Source organism: Nipponia nippon, unplaced genomic scaffold (assembly GCF_047370975.1).
Source record: "Nipponia nippon isolate SJK-2023a ecotype South Korea unplaced genomic scaffold, ASM4737097v1 scaffold_25, whole genome shotgun sequence".
Lineage (NCBI taxonomy): Eukaryota > Metazoa > Chordata > Aves > Pelecaniformes > Threskiornithidae > Nipponia > Nipponia nippon.
The window spans coordinates 21,240-39,852 of record NW_028262342.1 but is presented as its reverse complement, the minus strand read 5'-3'; the positions used below and the strand labels follow the sequence as shown (position 1 = coordinate 39,852).

The following is an 18,613-nucleotide window of genomic DNA, read 5'->3' as shown; positions in this document are numbered from 1 at the left end:
CCGCGCTTCGGAGGTTCTTCCCGAGAATCCCTCGGTGCCGGCTGGGGGTCCTGCGATGCCGCGGATCCGCTGAGATTCAGAAGCAGAGTCCCATCTGGGTCGCCCAAACTGTCACCGAAATGGGGAATCAACCTCTTCCCACCAAGGTAGCATCGAGAAGCAGGCATTCTCTTTATTACAGCGCTGGATGCACGGGGGATGGTCCCACCTAAGGTGCCTACCGTCATGCAAAGCTAATGGGAAAATTGCCGTTTCTGCTTAGCTTTAAAAGAAGCCATTTCCAGCAGCAGGAGAACCCCAAAAGCAACCGGGGATGCCCACTCCCCAGCCCCATCTCTCAGGAACCCCGTGGGAGCCTCCAGCACCCCCCAGGGAATGCTCCTGCCACCCTGACCCCCTCCCAATACTCCCTGCTGTTAGACAGCTGCCAGGAAGACGGGCTTCTAACCCTCCCCATCCCTGGAATCCTTTGGACGAGCTTTCCGAGTGGCTGCCCGGGATGTCCTTAGCGGAGAAGGCGTTGTAGCCCAGGACACGATGCCCATGATAGCAACAGCGGGAGGGAACAGCCAAGTGTTGCAAAATGCAGCACTGGGGGACCGAGGGGCCTCGAGTGTTAGGTGGTGGAGCCCATGACGGGAACAGCCCACGGGCTGCAGAACCGCACAGCCTTTCTGGGAACCCCAGAGACGGTGGTCCGTCAAGAGGAAAGACGGGTCAGGGTCGTCCCAATGCCAAGGGGAGAATAACCAGGGGCCAAATGCTGGAAAATTCCCCTTCGACACTAATCAATGGGACACCAAAGGACCCCCGAGAGAGAGCAGCGAGCTCTAGAGCGGGGATGTTGATGGGCCGAGGAACGGTGGGGTTTCCCACAGGCCACTCAGACAGGCTCCCCACCCCCCTTTCTCAGAAACTGGGGGGTAACCGACAAACCGACAGCCGGGATGCTGGGAAGGTGCTAGGCCAAAGGGTTCCATCTGCTCCTGCGGCAGTTGTAAACTGCAGCCGGGCCCCTCTGCCTGCCCTGGGCTGGTGCCACTGGCGGAGCCTCCCGGGGTGGCGGGAGAAGGAGCGGTGCCCGGCTGGGCCTCTCCTCTCTGCAGTAAACCTTAGGAGTGCTTGCTGCCTTCCTCAGGTTGAAGAAAAAATTCAGGAGAAGGCCTAACGCTTCCCACACGCTCCCGCCCTCCCCCCAAAGGGCCTTCTTGCGCACCCCACTTTGGAGACAGATCTTCTGCACCAATCTGAAGTGCCACATCTTTTTTATTTTTTTCTTCCTTCCCCTTCTGCTGCTCTTTTCTCTATGCCCTTCTCTTTTTCCTCTGGTTTCAGTCGAGGCTTTCTGGTATTGCCATCTTCCCGTGAACCTGCACTCGATAAATGCAGGTGTACGCTGGGTTTCCCCAGTTGCTCGTCACCAGAAGTTTGACATGTGCAAAGGCTCTGGGAAGCGGCGCGTTCTGGCAAGAAAAGCGGGAAAAGGCAGCGGGGGTGTTTGTTAGGAGCGACAATGCAATGAAGGTGTCTCCCCCTGCCAGCCCTGCTCCTGCTCAGGAACGAGCTCCTGAAAGTGGGTGGGAGCGGCTGTGGAAAGCTGAGGCTCGCTGCTGGTACCGGGGCTGCTGGGGAGGCTGGGGAGACGGGAAGGGGGAAGGCAGCTGGCAGCCTCTGCATGCCGGCCCTGCTGGGGCTCCCGCCTCCCTCCCCTCTGCCCCTTCCCTCTGCTGCTCGCTCTGTGCTGGCAGAGAGGCCGGGGAGGTGCTCCTGTGCGGGGGGCGGCTGCTGTGCAACCCCACCAAGCTCCCGCTGTCTGCTCTGCCTGCTTTCCTCCTGGCAGGCGTGAGAGCACGGGGAGAGAAGGGGCACGCTGTGCTGGGAGGAGAGGACACTGTCCCTCGGCCCAGGGAGAAAGCCTTCACGCTCTTCCTGCCATGGACTTGCAGGCAAACCTGGTTTGCTCCCCGGCACCTTGCCCCTGCGCGTGGACCGTACCTTCAGAGGGAAGGTCTGAATGGGCTCCTTTGCCACGTTGTACGTGAACGTCCCAAGGAGAGTTTCCTCTTCTCCGTCCGCATCCACTCCCTCAGGGGCAAAGCACAAGGAGAGCAGCTCAGACTCGTCCCCACAAAGAGGGGACGGACGTGCGGGATCAGCCCTGCTATCTCCCCACCCTCTCCTGGGGCTCTAGCCGTAGGCTAGCACTCGCTATGGTGCAGCTCAGTCTCGGCCTTGACTTCTGCTCAGGAACCCTGAGGTGCTTGTCCCGAACAAGTCTCAAGAGGGATGAAACCCCTAGAGCCCTTGAAGTGTCCCGCTAGGGCACTGCAGTGCTCAGGAGAGAGCAGGACGCAAAGCTCAGAGGACGCACAAAAGCAAGCCAGACCCTGCCATGGCTTTCCCCCAGGGCCAGATCCCCGCCAGAAGCGCCCAGCAGAGACTCACAAAGACAGCGACGTCTCTGGGGGCGCTGGTGACGGTCCCAGATGGAGAGACTTCTTTGGAGATGTGCTGCACAGTGACGGCAGTCAGATGGACGCGTGCTGGCAACCTGATGACCACCTGGCCCTGATGCCCTTGTAAAGGCCAGCAGTTTCCTGGGGAAACATCCGGCTGCAAGCAGAACGCGAGAGCAAGGAAGAGTGAGAGAGTGTTGGGGCCAACACAACGGCGCGCGTAGCTTGAAGCGTAGGCGCCGTTGTGTCCGTGGGGTCTATTTTGGCTTGAAAAGGAGGCGCGTGGGAGGAAATGGACAGAAGCAGGAGGCCTTCGTCCCTGCCTGACTGAAAGGGGGCCCTCAGGATTATGGGGCAGAGGAGAACAGCGGTTCTGAAAGCGTCCCAGTCAGGGCCTAGCAGAAACACCTCTCTGCCCAGTGGCTGCCCAGAGCGAGGGGAGAGCCCCTGAGGTCGGTCCTCAACTTCAGAGGGAGGCAGGAAACCTTCCCTGAGGAGTTCTGCTAGGATACCTGCAAAATAGTGTCGGGAGGGTTGGCAGCGCAAAAGAGCCGCAAAAGCCTGCAGCCCCAGTTCTCTTTGCAGATGTAGGTCTCGGAAGTTCTCTGCATGTCGATGGTGGCACCTGGAAGGGAGGGAGAGCAGGTGACTACTGGAAGAGGCCACATTCTAGGAGCACTCGGTGCTCAGACAGTATTTCTGATGCTGCCGGCCAGCTCCACGTCTGTCAGTCCTCTCCTCCTCCCCACGCTGCTGGGGGTGCCCAGCTGCACAGGGGAATGACGGCAGCCACGTGCCTGGTGGTGACTGCGTCTCTCACAGCGCCACGAGGAGAAGGTCTGAGGGTTCTGGGAGACGGTGGGCGCCCACGTCAATGACAGCAGACCAAAACTGAGGGCTTGCGGCATGGGCAGCAAAGGATGGCCCAGCCATTCCCTCTTCGAATGCAGTGGAGAGGAAGAGAGCCCTTCCAACAGCACAGGAACACGTGCGGGGGCAGCGGCGGAGGCACCCGTGCGGAGGCCCCCGTGCGGAGGCCGAGGGCAGGACTGGGAGGGAGTCTGAGAGAGCCACTGTGCCACAGCCTTGCTCTTGGACCCCAGGAAGCATTGAAGCTCCCCCACTTTGGAGAGCAGCGCCCGGAGCACAGGCTTCTTTGGGGAGTGCTACAGACAAGCGCAGGGCAAGGAGACTGGGCTGCTTGTGTCCATACCAGAGCTTTTCAGGGCCCAGTCAGACATCTCGACGGAGACTTCCGAAGCCATCTGGGACGCTGCCTGGTTCACTTCCTGGGAACGCCATAAACGAACACAGAAAAGGACCACATCAGCGCGCAGTTCAGCGTGGCTGCTAGCGCCGGCAGAGGCAAAGGGTCAGTGTCAGAAAGGCAAGGCAAGCCTTGTCCACAGAGCTGCAAGACTCTCTGCTGCTGACGTGAGCCACGAGGGCTGAGGAAGAGAATCTGTGTCCGCGGCCACGGCCATGGCCGCCAGGTGGGTTGACGAGGGTCCCCACGCCCTCGTCCCCACCCTCCACGCTCTGCCGGTCAGCGGGGAGATGGGCTCGGGCCCTGCAAGCGACGGCTGGCCCCGTCAGCGTGCCTGGGTCTCATCCCTGCCTCAGGAGCCCAGCCAGAGGAGCCAGAGCGCCGGCGTGCCAAGGGAAGGCTGTCGGGAGTCCTCTGCTGCCTGAAGCAGCCTGCTTAAAGTGGGCCTGGAGAAGGGCCTGTGCAGCGCAGCAGCTCACCCAGCAAGCCCCTGGGGCAAAGGCTGGCTTGCTGCAGTCAGCAGTCCGACCCCACCAACAAGCCCAAGGAGTGCTTTCTCGGGGGTTCTGCCCAGCCAAGCCTCCTTCCCCAAAACGCAGCATCACCTTTGCCCTGCTGATCTCCGCCCTCAGTTGAGCCACCTCCTCCAGCAGAAGCTGCATCTTTTGGCTATGCTCCACCAAGGAAACGCCCAAGTTCCTGCATGACAGGAAAGCAGATCTTGTCAGAGAGCGGCCCGTCCCCTCTGGGGAGCGTCTCAGCTCGGCAAGAAGGAGAGACACGTGTGCTTTCCCTGCTTTGCGCGTGCTTCCCTTCCACACCAGTTTGAGCAGAAGGCAAAGGCAGGTGGGAGGTATGGGAGCCCTGGCTGTTAGCAAAACGAGTGCAGGTAGCACGAGGGCGGCTGACGCTTCTGCACAGAACCAATTCCAGCTCAGGAAACGTCTCTTACCGCAGGGTCTTCAGGTCTTCTGCAGACACAAGTGCCAGCTCCTGAAAGGGAAAAACGCTCGGTTCGAGCATCCGCTACCAGAGCCGCCGGGGCTTCCCAGGAGAGGCTTCCCTAGGAAGACTCGGCACAAGCTGCTGCTTCTTTGGGTCACCCTGCGTGGCAGCAGGAGAGCCCGTGATTTATCCAGGCGCTCTCAGCAATGCTGTGTTGCAGGAGGTGCCTGAGGCACAGGAGTCACCGACCTCTAGCAGTGCCTTTGTCCGCATTGTCCACCCTGGCAGTGAGGTCCCGCAGTAAACACCAGCTGCAATTCACATCATCAAGAGAGAGTTATTTTCCTGGGGTCGCTAGCGATGCCTGCAGTCGCGTTGTCTCCTGCCTGTTGCCTTAGGGGTGGGGCAGCAGGTGAGCTGAGGAGGTGGGGAACGTGGGGTGCGGAGAGAGGACGCGCCTCTGGCCGGAAGCCATCGGCCCAGGCTTGAGGGGACTGCGCAGCCGTGAGCCTCAGGTGTGCTCAGTGCCCCAGAGCTATTCCCCGCTTCCCCTCGCTGCTTCGGGGAGCCCCGAGACCAGGCTGCATGGGCTAGGAGAGGTACCTCCCCCTGGGTCCCCCTGCACGGCCCCTCCCCTCTGGGAATCCCCAGTTCAGGCTTGGAAGTAGCTACGCCCTTCTCTCGCGGACTTGCAGACTAAGCAAGCCACGTGGTCCAGTGGCCAGAGCAGCAGCATGGCTGGGAGGCTCCCAGTCTTACTGGCAGTCCAAAAGGCAGTCCCAGTGCAGGCCGTACTCGGGAAGCGCTTGGGCCGTGGGAGCTTCCGCCCAGAGTGGCCCAAAAGGAAAGCTGGCCAGCTGAAAGCTGGCATGCAGCACAGCCTGGCTGTCGCTCTCAGGTGTCTGCTCATGCAAACTCACCAAGAGCCACGGGGAGCAACAAGAAGACGACTTGGAAGATCCTCTTCTTCTGCAGGGCCATCTTTTGCCTGAAAAAGAGGGAGTCCTGTGGCTGCCAATGCTCCAAGTCTTGGGCAAAGCCCTCCCCCGGTGGAGTTCCCTTTTCAGGCCGGAAAGCCAGCCTTTTGGAAGCCTCCTGCTGCCAGAGAGCTGCCAGAGCAGCGCCCAGGAGGAAGACGATTTCTGTCCACACCGTTCAACACTGCCGGCAGATCTCCCCCAGAGGAAGGGCTCCAGAAGCACCATCCCAAAGGGACTGAAAATTATGCAGGGAAGTAAAGAGGCCGAGCAAATGAAGACTGCTTTTCAGCAGTCTTTCTGGTGGGGACCTTGCTCTCTCTTGGGCTGAGAAAGCAGGCCTGTTCTCACTTGCGATCACACAGCTCTCTCTTAGGGGTGGTTTTCCGCAGAGCTGGGAAGCGCAGGAGCCTTGTCTGCCTTTCCTCCCAGAGCCCTCCCAGACCTGCGCGGTCACTTGCCAGAGCTGGGGAAAAGCCTTCCCCTGCGGAGGCTTGGCTCTGCACCCGAGCGTCTGGCTACGCGGCAGTTTGCCCTACCGCAGCCAAAGCGTGGGGCTCTGGCAAATGCGTGGGAGTGAGACTGCCGAGGGGCTTTGCTCTTGGCTCTCCCTGAGAACGGCCACAGCACGAGCAGCGCCCCAGCTTGGGCGCCCGACTGGGAGCCCTGGGCTGCTGGCTGGGGAACACCCTCTGCTCTCCCCTTGGCTTGCACCGGCCCTCAGACATCCCCTTTCTCTCCCCCGCCCACCGCAGAAACGTGATGTAATACGTACACGGCGGAGATGCACGTCCTCGGCAGACGTCTCCGCAGGGAGACAAGGGCGCCTGCCGGATGGCAAGTAAGGCTGAAGACTGTCCCTGCGCAAGGAAAGCAGAGACAAGTTAGGCCTGTCTCTTGAGGTCTCTTCTCTAGGATGCCCAGCCCCGCGTGTCTCAGCTGCCTGCGGGGAGGCGGGCACCGTGTCCTACACACTCCCTCCCTGGGGCAAAGAGCAGGGCAGCCTGCACTTCTCCTGCCGCCTGTGACGACTGGCCAGAGCTCCAGCGCAGCGCAGCTCTCCAAGTTCAGCCCCGAGGAGGTCACGGCAAGCAGCAGTGCTGGGCTTACTTGGAATTTCTGTGGCCTTGTCGCGCCACTTGGCAGGCCCTTGAGTGGCTGAGCCGGGAGCTGACATCGAAGAGAGTACCCCCAGCTCCACCTCCATGCGGAGGTTCCTGTCAGAGGAAAAAGACAAATGCCCGTTGCCCACCGTCCCCACGCCGCGGGAGCCGAGGCGGGCAGGAGTAGCCTGAGCGGCGGCCCTTGCCAGAGGACGGGCCGTCCCAGCAGCAGCGAGAGAGGCCAGCACAGCTGGGCTGCTCCCAGCGGGCCCCCCCTCTCCTTTCCGCATCCTTTGCCTTACAGGCCTGCAGTGGGAGCAAGCTGGCAGCAGCAGACCCGCGCCTCGGGAAGCCCACCCGGCAGCACAGCGCGATTCTCAGCCCGTCCCTCCCTGCTCCCTGGCCCCTGGTCCCAACCTGCCCCGCGGCAGACACCTCCCAGTGGCCGTTCGGGGAGGGGGCACGCGCTGCTGTCCCCCCCCACGGCCCCCCCCACCTCTTCCCTGGGCACTCCCAGGTCTCCCGACCCCTCTCTGCCCCGCACAGCTGCTCCCATCAGCCAGGCAGGATCGCGCCTCCCCTAAAGCCCCTGCTGCACACTGCCTTTTGGCTGGGAGAGTGAGCCAGCCTTTCCGCCGACACCCGTCCCCACAGAAGGCGGCTTCGCAAGCCACGGGGCTCTTCTTCAGAAAACTTCTGTCGGCTTCCCCAGGCTGCTCCGCACCCCACTGACCGTGCTAGGCCACGTCCCGGCTACCAGCCCAACCTGATGCCCCGGGCAGATGCCAGGCTGCGTACCTACTCGTCTGGCAGCGGCTCGGCCCCGCTGCCTCCCCTGCCGGCTGTTGGCCAGCCTCGTTCCCCAAGGAGCCTTGGGAGGGCCCTTGGCGTCTTCTCTCGGGGGCCTTTCTCCTCGCCATCTCTGGGCAAAGGCAGGCTCCCCGCTCCGCTCTTCCCCCTCAGCCCCAGCAGTGTGGCCTGCCCAGGCAAAAACAGCTCCGGCAGCAGCCCCACGCTGCCCCACAGCAGGAGCGTGCCTGCCCAGGGCAAGAGCCACACGGCAGCTGTGGGCTCCTTGCCTGCGCGCCACAGGGCTGTGCAGGCGGCCAGCTCTGACCTCACAGTGGTGGCTCTGACGTCACACTGGGGCTCCCCAGGGCGCAGCAGGGCGGGGAGACCCGGTGGGCTCCCCTGGGGCAGCACGGCTCTCCTGGGCGGTGGGAGCCCATGCCTGTGGGCAGCACAGGCCAGGCAGCCGCCCGGCACGGGAGTGTGGCAGGGTTCCAGCTCTCCTGGGCATCCCCGGGAAACCAGAAAGGCTGCTGGAACGGGGGCTTTGCTCTCAACCCACGGGGCCGCTGCTTCTGCCAGCGTTTCTCCTTTCGGAACCGTTTTGTACGCCAAGAAGAAAAACCCAGGAGGAGGCAAGACGGGCTTGTACGAAAGGAGCTGATTTTCTACAAGCAGAACGCCATCGCTTTAAATTCCTACCCCTCCCCTCCTTTTCTAGAGCCAAGATCAGAGGATCCTGTGGGATTATTCCGCATTCCTTCTGCCATTCCGGGTGGTTTCTTAGTGTGAAAAATAAATGCACGCATGGTACTTCATCCCATTTACCCTCCCGCCTGCAAAGTACCATCAGTTGTACTACAGTAGTATATCTTAGAGTTCCATTCTTTGGCCATTTTTCCTGATCTTCGAGACTATTCATTGGCCACCAATTGTTACCATATTCTAGAAGCTGTTTCCGAGTGAGAGGCTCCCCTCCCAATTTCCTCCAATGTTTCAAGATACGTCCTAGGGGAGATCTTTCCCGAATGCCCCCTTCCGCAGAGGGCTTAGTACCCGCCATAAAAGATACGGCAGCACCAAACACTCGAACCCCTAGATTCCCGTCAGTGGGACTCCAACCCACCCCTTTGGCCAAAGGTTTCCAGACACAGGTGTCCTAGGGACTTTGGCCCGATAGGATCCAATCCTTCCCTTAGGTACCTTTACAGCCCAACCCTGCGAGGCCTTCGCCGCGCCTGACGGGCAGGCAACCGCCCTTTCAATCAGAAAAGGAATGCCTTTACCTTGCCAGGGGTCCTGCTCAGAGCTCTTCGGTCCGCGCTTCGGAGGTTCTTCCCGAGAATCCCTCGGTGCCGGCTGGGGGTCCTGCGATGCCGCGGATCCGCTGAGATTCAGAAGCAGAGTCCCATCTGGGTCGCCCAAACTGTCACCGAAATGGGGAATCAACCTCTTCCCACCAAGGTAGCATCGAGAAGCAGGCATTCTCTTTATTACAGCGCTGGATGCACGGGGGATGGTCCCACCTAAGGTGCCTACCGTCATGCAAAGCTAATGGGAAAATTGCCGTTTCTGCTTAGCTTTAAAAGAAGCCATTTCCAGCAGCAGGAGAACCCCAAAAGCAACCGGGGATGCCCACTCCCCAGCCCCATCTCTCAGGAACCCCGTGGGAGCCTCCAGCACCCCCCAGGGAATGCTCCTGCCACCCTGACCCCCTCCCAATACTCCCTGCTGTTAGACAGCTGCCAGGAAGACGGGCTTCTAACCCTCCCCATCCCTGGAATCCTTTGGATGAGCTTTCCGAGTGGCTGCCCGGGATGTCCTTAGCGGAGAAGGCGTTGTAGCCCAGGACACGATGCCCATGATAGCAACAGCGGGAGGGAACAGCCAAGTGTTGCAAAATGCAGCACTGGGGGACCGAGGGGCCTCGAGTGTTAGGTGGTGGAGCCCATGACGGGAACAGCCCACGGGCTGCAGAACCGCACAGCCTTTCTGGGAACCCCAGAGACGGTGGTCCGTCAAGAGGAAAGACGGGTCAGGGTCGTCCCAATGCCAAGGGGAGAATAACCAGGGGCCAAATGCTGGCCAAATGCTGGAAAATTCCCCTTCGACACTAATCAATGGGACACCAAAGGACCCCCGAGAGAGAGCAGCGAGCTCTAGAGCGGGGATGTTGATGGGCCGAGGAACGGTGGGGTTTCCCACAGGCCACTCAGACAGGCTCCCCACCCCCCTTTCTCAGAAACTGGGGGGTAACCGACAAACCGACAGCCGGGATGCTGGGAAGGTGCTAGGCCAAAGGGTTCCATCTGCTCCTGCGGCAGTTGTAAACTGCAGCCGGGCCCCTCTGCCTGCCCTGGGCTGGTGCCACTGGCGGAGCCTCCCGGGGTGGCGGGAGAAGGAGCGGTGCCCGGCTGGGCCTCTCCTCTCTGCAGTAAACCTTAGGAGTGCTTGCTGCCTTCCTCAGGTTGAAGAAAAAATTCAGGAGAAGGCCTAACGCTTCCCACACGCTCCCGCCCCCCCCCAAAGGGCCTTCTTGCGCACCCCACTTTGGAGACAGATCTTCTGCACCAATCTGAAGTGCCACATCTTTTTTATTTTTTTCTTCCTTCCCCTTCTGCTGCTCTTTTCTCTATGCCCTTCTCTTTTTCCTCTGGTTTCAGTCGAGGCTTTCTGGTATTGCCATCTTCCCGTGAACCTGCACTCGATAAATGCAGGTGTACGCTGGGTTTCCCCAGTTGCTCGTCACCAGAAGTTTGACATGTGCAAAGGCTCTGGGAAGCGGCGCGTTCTGGCAAGAAAAGCGGGAAAAGGCAGCGGGGGTGTTTGTTAGGAGCGACAATGCAATGAAGGTGTCTCCCCCTGCCAGCCCTGCTCCTGCTCAGGAACGAGCTCCTGAAAGTGGGTGGGAGCGGCTGTGGAAAGCTGAGGCTCGCTGCTGGTACCGGGGCTGCTGGGGAGGCTGGGGAGACGGGAAGGGGGAAGGCAGCTGGCAGCCTCTGCATGCCGGCCCTGCTGGGGCTCCGCCTCCCTCCCCTCTGCCCCTTCCCTCTGCTGCTCGCTCTGTGCTGGCAGAGAGGCCGGGGAGGTGCTCCTGTGCGGGGGGCGGCTGCTGTGCAACCCCACCAAGCTCCCGCTGTCTGCTCTGCCTGCTTTCCTCCTGGCAGGCGTGAGAGCACGGGGAGAGAAGGGGCACGCTGTGCTGGGAGGAGAGGACACTGTCCCTCGGCCCAGGGAGAAAGCCTTCACGCTCTTCCTGCCATGGACTTGCAGGCAAACCTGGTTTGCTCCCCGGCACCTTGCCCCTGCGCGTGGACCGTACCTTCAGAGGGAAGGTCTGAATGGGCTCCTTTGCCACGTTGTACGTGAACGTCCCAAGGAGAGTTTCCTCTTCTCCGTCCGCATCCACTCCCTCAGGGGCAAAGCACAAGGAGAGCAGCTCAGACTCGTCCCCACAAAGAGGGGACGGACGTGCGGGATCAGCCCTGCTATCTCCCCACCCTCTCCTGGGGCTCTAGCCGTAGGCTAGCACTCGCTATGGTGCAGCTCAGTCTCGGCCTTGACTTCTGCTCAGGAACCCTGAGGTGCTTGTCCCAAACAAGTCTCAAGAGGGATGAAACCCCTAGAGCCCTTGAAGTGTCCCGCTAGGGCACTGCAGTGCTCAGGAGAGAGCAGGACGCAAAGCTCAGAGGACGCACAAAAGCAAGCCAGACCCTGCCATGGCTTTCCCCCAGGGCCAGATCCCCGCCAGAAGCGCCCAGCAGAGACTCACAAAGACAGCGACGTCTCTGGGGGCGCTGGTGACGGTCCCAGATGGAGAGACTTCTTTGGAGATGTGCTGCACAGTGACGGCAGTCAGATGGACGCGTGCTGGCAACCTGATGACCACCTGGCCCTGATGCCCTTGTAAAGGCCAGCAGTTTCCTGGGGAAACATCCGGCTGCAAGCAGAACGCGAGAGCAAGGAAGAGTGAGAGAGTGTTGGGGCCAACACAACGGCGCGCGTAGCTTGAAGCGTAGGCGCCGTTGTGTCCGTGGGGTCTATTTTGGCTTGAAAAGGAGGCGCGTGGGAGGAAATGGACAGAAGCAGGAGGCCTTCGTCCCTGCCTGACTGAAAGGGGGCCCTCAGGATTATGGGGCAGAGGAGAACAGCGGTTCTGAAAGCGTCCCAGTCAGGGCCTAGCAGAAACACCTCTCTGCCCAGTGGCTGCCCAGAGCGAGGGGAGAGCCCCTGAGGTCGGTCCTCAACTTCAGAGGGAGGCAGGAAACCTTCCCTGAGGAGTTCTGCTAGGATACCTGCAAAATAGTGTCGGGAGGGTTGGCAGCGCAAAAGAGCCGCAAAAGCCTGCAGCCCCAGTTCTCTTTGCAGATGTAGGTCTCGGAAGTTCTCTGCATGTCGATGGTGGCACCTGGAAGGGAGGGAGAGCAGGTGACTACTGGAAGAGGCCACATTCTAGGAGCACTCGGTGCTCAGACAGTATTTCTGATGCTGCCGGCCAGCTCCACGTCTGTCAGTCCTCTCCTCCTCCCCACGCTGCTGGGGGTGCCCAGCTGCACAGGGGAATGACGGCAGCCACGTGCCTGGTGGTGACTGCGTCTCTCACAGCGCCACGAGGAGAAGGTCTGAGGGTTCTGGGAGACGGTGGGCGCCCACGTCAATGACAGCAGACCAAAACTGAGGGCTTGCGGCATGGGCAGCAAAGGATGGCCCAGCCATTCCCTCTTCGAATGCAGTGGAGAGGAAGAGAGCCCTTCCAACAGCACAGGAACACGTGCGGGGGCAGCGGCGGAGGCACCCGTGCGGAGGCCCCCGTGCGGAGGCCGAGGGCAGGACTGGGAGGGAGTCTGAGAGAGCCACTGTGCCACAGCCTTGCTCTTGGACCCCAGGAAGCATTGAAGCTCCCCCACTTTGGAGAGCAGCGCCCGGAGCACAGGCTTCTTTGGGGAGTGCTACAGACAAGCGCAGGGCAAGGAGACTGGGCTGCTTGTGTCCATACCAGAGCTTTTCAGGGCCCAGTCAGACATCTCGACGGAGACTTCCGAAGCCATCTGGGACGCTGCCTGGTTCACTTCCTGGGAACGCCATAAACGAACACAGAAAAGGACCACATCAGCGCGCAGTTCAGCGTGGCTGCTAGCGCCGGCAGAGGCAAAGGGTCAGTGTCAGAAAGGCAAGGCAAGCCTTGTCCACAGAGCTGCAAGACTCTCTGCTGCTGACGTGAGCCACGAGGGCTGAGGAAGAGAATCTGTGTCCGCGGCCACGGCCATGGCCGCCAGGTGGGTTGACGAGGGTCCCCACGCCCTCGTCCCCACCCTCCACGCTCTGCCGGTCAGCGGGGAGATGGGCTCGGGCCCTGCAAGCGACGGCTGGCCCCGTCAGCGTGCCTGGGTCTCATCCCTGCCTCAGGAGCCCAGCCAGAGGAGCCAGAGCGCCGGCGTGCCAAGGGAAGGCTGTCGGGAGTCCTCTGCTGCCTGAAGCAGCCTGCTTAAAGTGGGCCTGGAGAAGGGCCTGTGCAGCGCAGCAGCTCACCCAGCAAGCCCCTGGGGCAAAGGCTGGCTTGCTGCAGTCAGCAGTCCGACCCCACCAACAAGCCCAAGGAGTGCTTTCTCGGGGGTTCTGCCCAGCCAAGCCTCCTTCCCCAAAACGCAGCATCACCTTTGCCCTGCTGATCTCCGCCCTCAGTTGAGCCACCTCCTCCAGCAGAAGCTGCATCTTTTGGCTATGCTCCACCAAGGAAACGCCCAAGTTCCTGCATGACAGGAAAGCAGATCTTGTCAGAGAGCGGCCCGTCCCCTCTGGGGAGCGTCTCAGCTCGGCAAGAAGGAGAGACACGTGTGCTTTCCCTGCTTTGCGCGTGCTTCCCTTCCACACCAGTTTGAGCAGAAGGCAAAGGCAGGTGGGAGGTATGGGAGCCCTGGCTGTTAGCAAAACGAGTGCAGGTAGCACGAGGGCGGCTGACGCTTCTGCACAGAACCAATTCCAGCTCAGGAAACGTCTCTTACCGCAGGGTCTTCAGGTCTTCTGCAGACACAAGTGCCAGCTCCTGAAAGGGAAAAACGCTCGGTTCGAGCATCCGCTACCAGAGCCGCCGGGGCTTCCCAGGAGAGGCTTCCCTAGGAAGACTCGGCACAAGCTGCTGCTTCTTTGGGTCACCCTGCGTGGCAGCAGGAGAGCCCGTGATTTATCCAGGCGCTCTCAGCAATGCTGTGTTGCAGGAGGTGCCTGAGGCACAGGAGTCACCGACCTCTAGCAGTGCCTTTGTCCGCATTGTCCACCCTGGCAGTGAGGTCCCGCAGTAAACACCAGCTGCAATTCACATCATCAAGAGAGAGTTATTTTCCTGGGGTCGCTAGCGATGCCTGCAGTCGCGTTGTCTCCTGCCTGTTGCCTTAGGGGTGGGGCAGCAGGTGAGCTGAGGAGGTGGGGAACGTGGGGTGCGGAGAGAGGACGCGCCTCTGGCCGGAAGCCATCGGCCCAGGCTTGAGGGGACTGCGCAGCCGTGAGCCTCAGGTGTGCTCAGTGCCCCAGAGCTATTCCCCGCTTCCCCTCGCTGCTTCGGGGAGCCCCGAGACCAGGCTGCATGGGCTAGGAGAGGTACCTCCCCCTGGGTCCCCCTGCACGGCCCCTCCCCTCTGGGAATCCCCAGTTCAGGCTTGGAAGTAGCTACGCCCTTCTCTCGCGGACTTGCAGACTAAGCAAGCCACGTGGTCCAGTGGCCAGAGCAGCAGCATGGCTGGGAGGCTCCCAGTCTTACTGGCAGTCCAAAAGGCAGTCCCAGTGCAGGCCGTACTCGGGAAGCGCTTGGGCCGTGGGAGCTTCCGCCCAGAGTGGCCCAAAAGGAAAGCTGGCCAGCTGAAAGCTGGCATGCAGCACAGCCTGGCTGTCGCTCTCAGGTGTCTGCTCATGCAAACTCACCAAGAGCCACGGGGAGCAACAAGAAGACGACTTGGAAGATCCTCTTCTTCTGCAGGGCCATCTTTTGCCTGAAAAAGAGGGAGTCCTGTGGCTGCCAATGCTCCAAGTCTTGGGCAAAGCCCTCCCCCGGTGGAGTTCCCTTTTCAGGCCGGAAAGCCAGCCTTTTGGAAGCCTCCTGCTGCCAGAGAGCTGCCAGAGCAGCGCCCAGGAGGAAGACGATTTCTGTCCACACCGTTCAACACTGCCGGCAGATCTCCCCCAGAGGAAGGGCTCCAGAAGCACCATCCCAAAGGGACTGAAAATTATGCAGGGAAGTAAAGAGGCCGAGCAAATGAAGACTGCTTTTCAGCAGTCTTTCTGGTGGGGACCTTGCTCTCTCTTGGGCTGAGAAAGCAGGCCTGTTCTCACTTGCGATCACACAGCTCTCTCTTAGGGGTGGTTTTCCGCAGAGCTGGGAAGCGCAGGAGCCTTGTCTGCCTTTCCTCCCAGAGCCCTCCCAGACCTGCGCGGTCACTTGCCAGAGCTGGGGAAAAGCCTTCCCCTGCGGAGGCTTGGCTCTGCACCCGAGCGTCTGGCTACGCGGCAGTTTGCCCTACCGCAGCCAAAGCGTGGGGCTCTGGCAAATGCGTGGGAGTGAGACTGCCGAGGGGCTTTGCTCTTGGCTCTCCCTGAGAACGGCCACAGCACGAGCAGCGCCCCAGCTTGGGCGCCCGACTGGGAGCCCTGGGCTGCTGGCTGGGGAACACCCTCTGCTCTCCCCTTGGCTTGCACCGGCCCTCAGACATCCCCTTTCTCTCCCCCGCCCACCGCAGAAACGTGATGTAATACGTACACGGCGGAGATGCACGTCCTCGGCAGACGTCTCCGCAGGGAGACAAGGGCGCCTGCCGGATGGCAAGTAAGGCTGAAGACTGTCCCTGCGCAAGGAAAGCAGAGACAAGTTAGGCCTGTCTCTTGAGGTCTCTTCTCTAGGATGCCCAGCCCCGCGTGTCTCAGCTGCCTGCGGGGAGGCGGGCACCGTGTCCTACACACTCCCTCCCTGGGGCAAAGAGCAGGGCAGCCTGCACTTCTCCTGCCGCCTGTGACGACTGGCCAGAGCTCCAGCGCAGCGCAGCTCTCCAAGTTCAGCCCCGAGGAGGTCACGGCAAGCAGCAGTGCTGGGCTTACTTGGAATTTCTGTGGCCTTGTCGCGCCACTTGGCAGGCCCTTGAGTGGCTGAGCCGGGAGCTGACATCGAAGAGAGTACCCCCAGCTCCACCTCCATGCGGAGGTTCCTGTCAGAGGAAAAAGACAAATGCCCGTTGCCCACCGTCCCCACGCCGCGGGAGCCGAGGCGGGCAGGAGTAGCCTGAGCGGCGGCCCTTGCCAGAGGACGGGCCGTCCCAGCAGCAGCGAGAGAGGCCAGCACAGCTGGGCTGCTCCCAGCGGGCCCCCCCTCTCCTTTCCGCATCCTTTGCCTTACAGGCCTGCAGTGGGAGCAAGCTGGCAGCAGCAGACCCGCGCCTCGGGAAGCCCACCCGGCAGCACAGCGCGATTCTCAGCCCGTCCCTCCCTGCTCCCTGGCCCCTGGTCCCAACCTGCCCCGCGGCAGACACCTCCCAGTGGCCGTTCGGGGAGGGGGCACGCGCTGCTGTCCCCCCCCACGGCCCCCCACCTCTTCCCTGGGCACTCCCAGGTCTCCCGACCCCTCTCTGCCCCGCACAGCTGCTCCCATCAGCCAGGCAGGATCGCGCCTCCCCTAAAGCCCCTGCTGCACACTGCCTTTTGGCTGGGAGAGTGAGCCAGCCTTTCCGCCGACACCCGTCCCCACAGAAGGGGGGCTTCGCAAGCCACGGGGCTCTTCTTCAGAAAACTTCTGTCGGCTTCCCCAGGCTGCTCCGCACCCCACTGACCGTGCTAGGCCACGTCCCGGCTACCAGCCCAACCTGATGCCCCGGGCAGATGCCAGGCTGCGTACCTACTCGTCTGGCAGCGGCTCGGCCCCGCTGCCTCCCCTGCCGGCTGTTGGCCAGCCTCGTTCCCCAAGGAGCCTTGGGAGGGCCCTTGGCGTCTTCTCTCGGGGGCCTTTCTCCTCGCCATCTCTGGGCAAAGGCAGGCTCCCCGCTCCGCTCTTCCCCCTCAGCCCCAGCAGTGTGGCCTGCCCAGGCAAAAACAGCTCCGGCAGCAGCCCCACGCTGCCCCACAGCAGGAGCGTGCCTGCCCAGGGCAAGAGCCACACGGCAGCTGTGGGCTCCTTGCCTGCGCGCCACAGGGCTGTGCAGGCGGCCAGCTCTGACCTCACAGTGGTGGCTCTGACGTCACACTGGGGCTCCCCAGGGCGCAGCAGGGCGGGGAGACCCGGTGGGCTCCCCTGGGGCAGCACGGCTCTCCTGGGCGGTGGGAGCCCATGCCTGTGGGCAGCACAGGCCAGGCAGCCGCCCGGCACGGGAGTGTGGCAGGGTTCCAGCTCTCCTGGGCATCCCCGGGAAACCAGAAAGGCTGCTGGAACGGGGGCTTTGCTCTCAACCCACGGGGCCGCTGCTTCTGCCAGCGTTTCTCCTTTCGGAACCGTTTTGTACGCCAAGAAGAAAAACCCAGGAGGAGGCAAGACGGGCTTGTACGAAAGGAGCTGATTTTCTACAAGCAGAACGCCATCGCTTTAAATTCCTACCCCTCCCCTCCTTTTCTAGAGCCAAGATCAGAGGATCCTGTGGGATTATTCCGCATTCCTTCTGCCATTCCGGGTGGTTTCTTAGTGTGAAAAATAAATGCACGTATGGTACTTCATCCCATTTACCCTCCCGCCTGCAAAGTACCATCAGTTGTACTACAGTAGTATATCTTAGAGTTCCATTCTTTGGCCATTTTTCCTGATCTTCGAGACTATTCATTGGCCACCAATTGTTACCATATTCTAGAAGCTGTTTCCGAGTGAGAGGCTCCCCTCCCAATTTCCTCCAATGTTTCAAGATACGTCCTAGGGGAGATCTTTCCCGAATGCCCCCTTCCGCAGAGGGCTTAGTACCCGCCATAAAAGATACGGCAGCACCAAACACTCGAACCCCTAGATTCCCGTCAGTGGGACTCCAACCCACCCCTTTGGCCAAAGGTTTCCAGACACAGGTGTCCTAGGGACTTTGGCCCGATAGGATCCAATCCTTCCCTTAGGTACCTTTACAGCCCAACCCTGCGAGGCCTTCGCCGCGCCTGACGGGCAGGCAACCGCCCTTTCAATCAGAAAAGGAATGCCTTTACCTTGCCAGGGGTCCTGCTCAGAGCTCTTCGGTCCGCGCTTCGGAGGTTCTTCCCGAGAATCCCTCGGTGCCGGCTGGGGGTCCTGCGATGCCGCGGATCCGCTGAGATTCAGAAGCAGAGTCCCATCTGGGTCGCCCAAACTGTCACCGAAATGGGGAATCAACCTCTTCCCACCAAGGTAGCATCGAGAAGCAGGCATTCTCTTTATTACAGCGCTGGATGCACGGGGGATGGTCCCACCTAAGGTGCCTACCGTCATGCAAAGCTAATGGGAAAATTGCCGTTTCTGCTTAGCTTTAAAAGAAGCCATTTCCAGCAGCAGGAGAACCCCAAAAGCAACCGGGGATGCCCACTCCCCAGCCCCATCTCTCAGGAACCCCGTGGGAGCCTCCAGCACCCCCCAGGGAATGCTCCTGCCACCCTGACCCCCTCCCAATACTCCCTGCTGTTAGACAGCTGCCAGGAAGACGGGCTTCTAACCCTCCCCATCCCTGGAATCCTTTGGATGAGCTTTCCGAGTGGCTGCCCGGGATGTCCTTAGCGGAGAAGGCGTTGTAGCCCAGGACACGATGCCCATGATAGCAACAGCGGGAGGGAACAGCCAAGTGTTGCAAAATGCAGCACTGGGGGACCGAGGGGCCTCGAGTGTTAGGTGGTGGAGCCCATGACGGGAACAGCCCACGGGCTGCAGAACCGCACAGCCTTTCTGGGAACCCCAGAGACGGTGGTCCGTCAAGAGGAAAGACGGGTCAGGGTCGTCCCAATGCCAAGGGGAGAATAACCAGGGGCCAAATGCTGGAAAATTCCCCTTCGACACTAATCAATGGGACACCAAAGGACCCCCGAGAGAGAGCAGCGAGCTCTAGAGCGGGGATGTTGATGGGCCGAGGAACGGTGGGGTTTCCCACAGGCCACTCAGACAGGCTC

At 61.2% G+C, this 18,613-nt stretch overlaps 2 protein-coding genes across 2 annotated transcripts; both read right to left on the bottom strand.

Annotated features, from left to right (window-relative positions):
- Window positions 1-1,331: 1,331 nt before the first annotated feature.
- LOC148055222 (sperm-associated antigen 4 protein-like) lies at window positions 1,332-7,038 on the bottom strand. The gene is made up of 11 exons (XM_087762061.1): window positions 6,756-7,038; window positions 6,421-6,505; window positions 5,589-5,656; window positions 4,918-4,979; window positions 4,676-4,716; window positions 4,329-4,422; window positions 3,670-3,745; window positions 2,969-3,081; window positions 2,446-2,613; window positions 1,996-2,085; window positions 1,332-1,463 (listed from the first exon to the last, which is right to left on the bottom strand). The coding sequence occupies exons 1-11, from the start codon at window positions 7,036-7,038 to the stop codon at window positions 1,332-1,334; spliced, it is 1,212 nt and encodes a 403-aa protein (XP_087618187.1).
- A 3,158-nt stretch (window positions 7,039-10,196) lies between these two features.
- LOC148055221 (sperm-associated antigen 4 protein-like) lies at window positions 10,197-15,902 on the bottom strand. The gene is made up of 11 exons (XM_087762063.1): window positions 15,620-15,902; window positions 15,285-15,369; window positions 14,453-14,520; window positions 13,782-13,843; window positions 13,540-13,580; window positions 13,193-13,286; window positions 12,534-12,609; window positions 11,833-11,945; window positions 11,310-11,477; window positions 10,860-10,949; window positions 10,197-10,328 (listed from the first exon to the last, which is right to left on the bottom strand). Exons 1-11 carry the CDS (start codon window positions 15,900-15,902, stop codon window positions 10,197-10,199), a joined length of 1,212 nt encoding a protein of 403 aa, XP_087618189.1.
- Window positions 15,903-18,613: the final 2,711 nt, after the last annotated feature.